Source organism: Coffea arabica, chromosome 10c (assembly GCF_036785885.1).
Source record: "Coffea arabica cultivar ET-39 chromosome 10c, Coffea Arabica ET-39 HiFi, whole genome shotgun sequence".
Lineage (NCBI taxonomy): Eukaryota > Viridiplantae > Streptophyta > Magnoliopsida > Gentianales > Rubiaceae > Coffea > Coffea arabica.
Window position 1 is genome coordinate 46,700,542 of NC_092329.1, and position 2,650 is coordinate 46,703,191.

Consider the following 2,650-nt stretch of genomic DNA (forward strand, 5'->3'; position numbering starts at 1 on the left):
GCTTTGGGAGGTTGGAAAACCTGAAGCCAATACAGGGGCATCGAACTCAGAACATGCTGAATGAGCACGATCTTACCACCCATTGATAACAGCTTTGAACTCCAATGGAATAACCTTTGCCGCATCCTGGATAATAGGCCATCAAAAGTCCCACACGCCACCTTTCCCCGGACCAAGTGAACCCCTAGATACAAACCGGGGGGCTGCTGCTCTTTGAAGCCCAGGATTGTTCGCACTAATCCCAACTGTGAATCGTCCAATCTAGTCGATGCAGTGACGGAACTTTTGCTAACGTTCACCACTTGCCCCGAGTACAACTGATATTTTTGTAAGAAGTCCCTGACTGCTGTTAATGCATCGAGTGAGCACCGAGTGAAGATAATCGTGTCATCAGCGAAAGCTAAATACGGCACTCAAGGCCCCGCCGTCACGAAGAAGCGGCTCTCCTTAGCTTCAAACAGCTGCTGGACCCCTCTTCCCAGAAACTCAGCGACAAACAGAAATAATGTTGGGGATAGCGGGTCCCCCTGCCTTACTCCTCGGGAGGATTTGAAGAGGCCGGATGGTTCCCCATTAATCAACACAGAGAACCACGAGTTAGAGAATGTGCGGAACAGCAGGTCCACTACCCCTTCCTCAAATCCAAACTGTCTGAGCATAAACAGCAGGAATGGCCATTCCACTCGATCATAGGCCTTTTCCATATCAAGTTTTAAAATGACATTCGGCTCCACCAACTTTCTATCTATCTCCCCCATTAGTTCCTGTGCCAGCAATATGTTGTCCACAATCCCCCGTCCAGGTACGAACCCTGCCTGCCAAGGCGAGATCAGGTGTGGCAGCACTCGATTTATCCTGTTAGCTAGAATCTTGGACACGATCTTAGAGCTCACATTACATAAGCTGATCGGGCGGAACTCGCGCCAATGCGAAGCACCCTCAATCTTCGGAATGAGCACTAGGAGCGATCGTGTCCACCCTCTGGGTTGCTGCATCCCCTTGAAAAAGTCCTGTATGGCCAGCACCAGGTCCTCCTTAATAATACTCCAACAGCTCTGGTAGAAGGCAGCCCCAAACCCATCCGGCCCCGGAGCACTATCCACATCTAGGCCGAACACCACTGTATGAACCTCCTCCTCGGTTGGCAAGCCTCTCAACATCTCGTTTTCTGAGCTACCCACCTTGGGAACCTCAAAGGGAGAGCAGGCATAGGCAGGCGCTGGTTAGCAGAAGCGAAAAGGTCAGAATAGAACTTAACTACTGTGTCTTTTATCTCTTGTGCCATCTCGCACCATCCCCCACCGTCTTTCTTGATACGCGAGACAAAGTTGGAGTTACGCCGTTGTCTGACCCTTGCATGAAAAAAGGCAGTATTCGCGTCCCCCTCCTTTAATGACTTTATACCTGCCTTCTGTCTCCAGAACTCGCATTCCACCGCCATTTCCCTATTATATCGCGCCCGAGCCTCATTAAGTCTAAGTTTGGATTCCTCATCTCTGTGCGTATCAAAATCTGCCTCCCTTTGCTTAAATTCCTGTTCCGCCTTTGCTACGTTGGAAGCCACATTTCCAAATACCTCCCGATTCCACCGCTTCAGACATTGACGCACATTCATTAGTTTATTATAGAATTTAACCATACCTACCCCTCTTACCTCAGGGCCCCAGGCCTCAGACACCACATCCTTGAAGAGGGGGTGGCGTCGCCAGACGTTCAAGAAACGAAAACTAGCTGGTACAGTTCCAGCAGACATGCACTTAATAAGCAGAGGGGCATGATCCGAGCGCCCCCTCGCTAAATGCCAGACTCTCGAGGCCGAGTATGCCTCCAGCCATTTACCATTGACCAATGCGCGGTCCAACCGCTGCCAGATAGAGCCATTCGTCCACGTAAATTTCGAGCCGTCGAAGTCAAGGGCCGATAGCCCACATTTGAACATGGACTCGTTGAACTCCTCCATGTTCCGGCCATTCGCTGGTGCCCCACCTTCCCGCTCCTCCATGGAAGATACCACATTGAAGTCCCCTGCTGCCAACCATGGTTCCCCTCCCGAGAACCGCTGTGCCACATCTTCCATGGCCTCCCACAATGGCCTGCGTCCCACTCTAGTGCATTTCGCGTAGACCCCCGAGACCCAAAAAGATGCTCCCGAGGGAAACATTACACGGGAGTGAACCATTTGTTCCGCGTGATCTACCCAAACTACGCGCAGCAAATCCCCCCAGAAAACCCAGATTTTCCCATTGACAAAACTCCCTGCATGGTCAAACTGCAATTGTCTACGTACCCTGTCTAACTGAGCTAGTTCTGACATTGGTTATAAAAGAAAAAGCAGGCGAACCGAGTTGTCTCGGCACATCTTACGTGAGTACCGTAGGGAGTCTTTGCGCGAGGCCCCTCTAATATTCCAGATTAAGATATTAATCGGATCTAACATGGGACCGTAATGTATAAGAAGTGTGAGACTCTGATACCTGTCCAGCGTTCCCCTTGCGTGGCCTCCCCCGTTGCCTTTTTGGATCGACGCGTCTCGCCCCCTCCAATTGGATGACCAACGTCGCTGCATTGTCTTTTGCTATCTCCCCCCCTTCTGGTTCACCCTCGTTGCCGGCCCGTTTCTCCCTGCCGGTGAGACGATTATGCATCTCCT

General features: G+C 51.2%; 1 protein-coding gene across 1 annotated transcript; it reads right to left on the reverse strand.

Annotated features, from left to right (window-relative positions):
- Positions 1–413: 413 nt before the first annotated feature.
- Positions 414–2,314, reverse strand: LOC140015960 (uncharacterized). The gene is made up of 2 exons (XM_072068797.1): positions 1,405–2,314; positions 414–1,219 (listed from the first exon to the last, which is right to left on the reverse strand). Exons 1-2 carry the CDS (start codon positions 2,312–2,314, stop codon positions 414–416), a joined length of 1,716 nt encoding a protein of 571 aa, XP_071924898.1.
- Between the last annotated feature and the right edge of the window lie 336 nt (positions 2,315–2,650).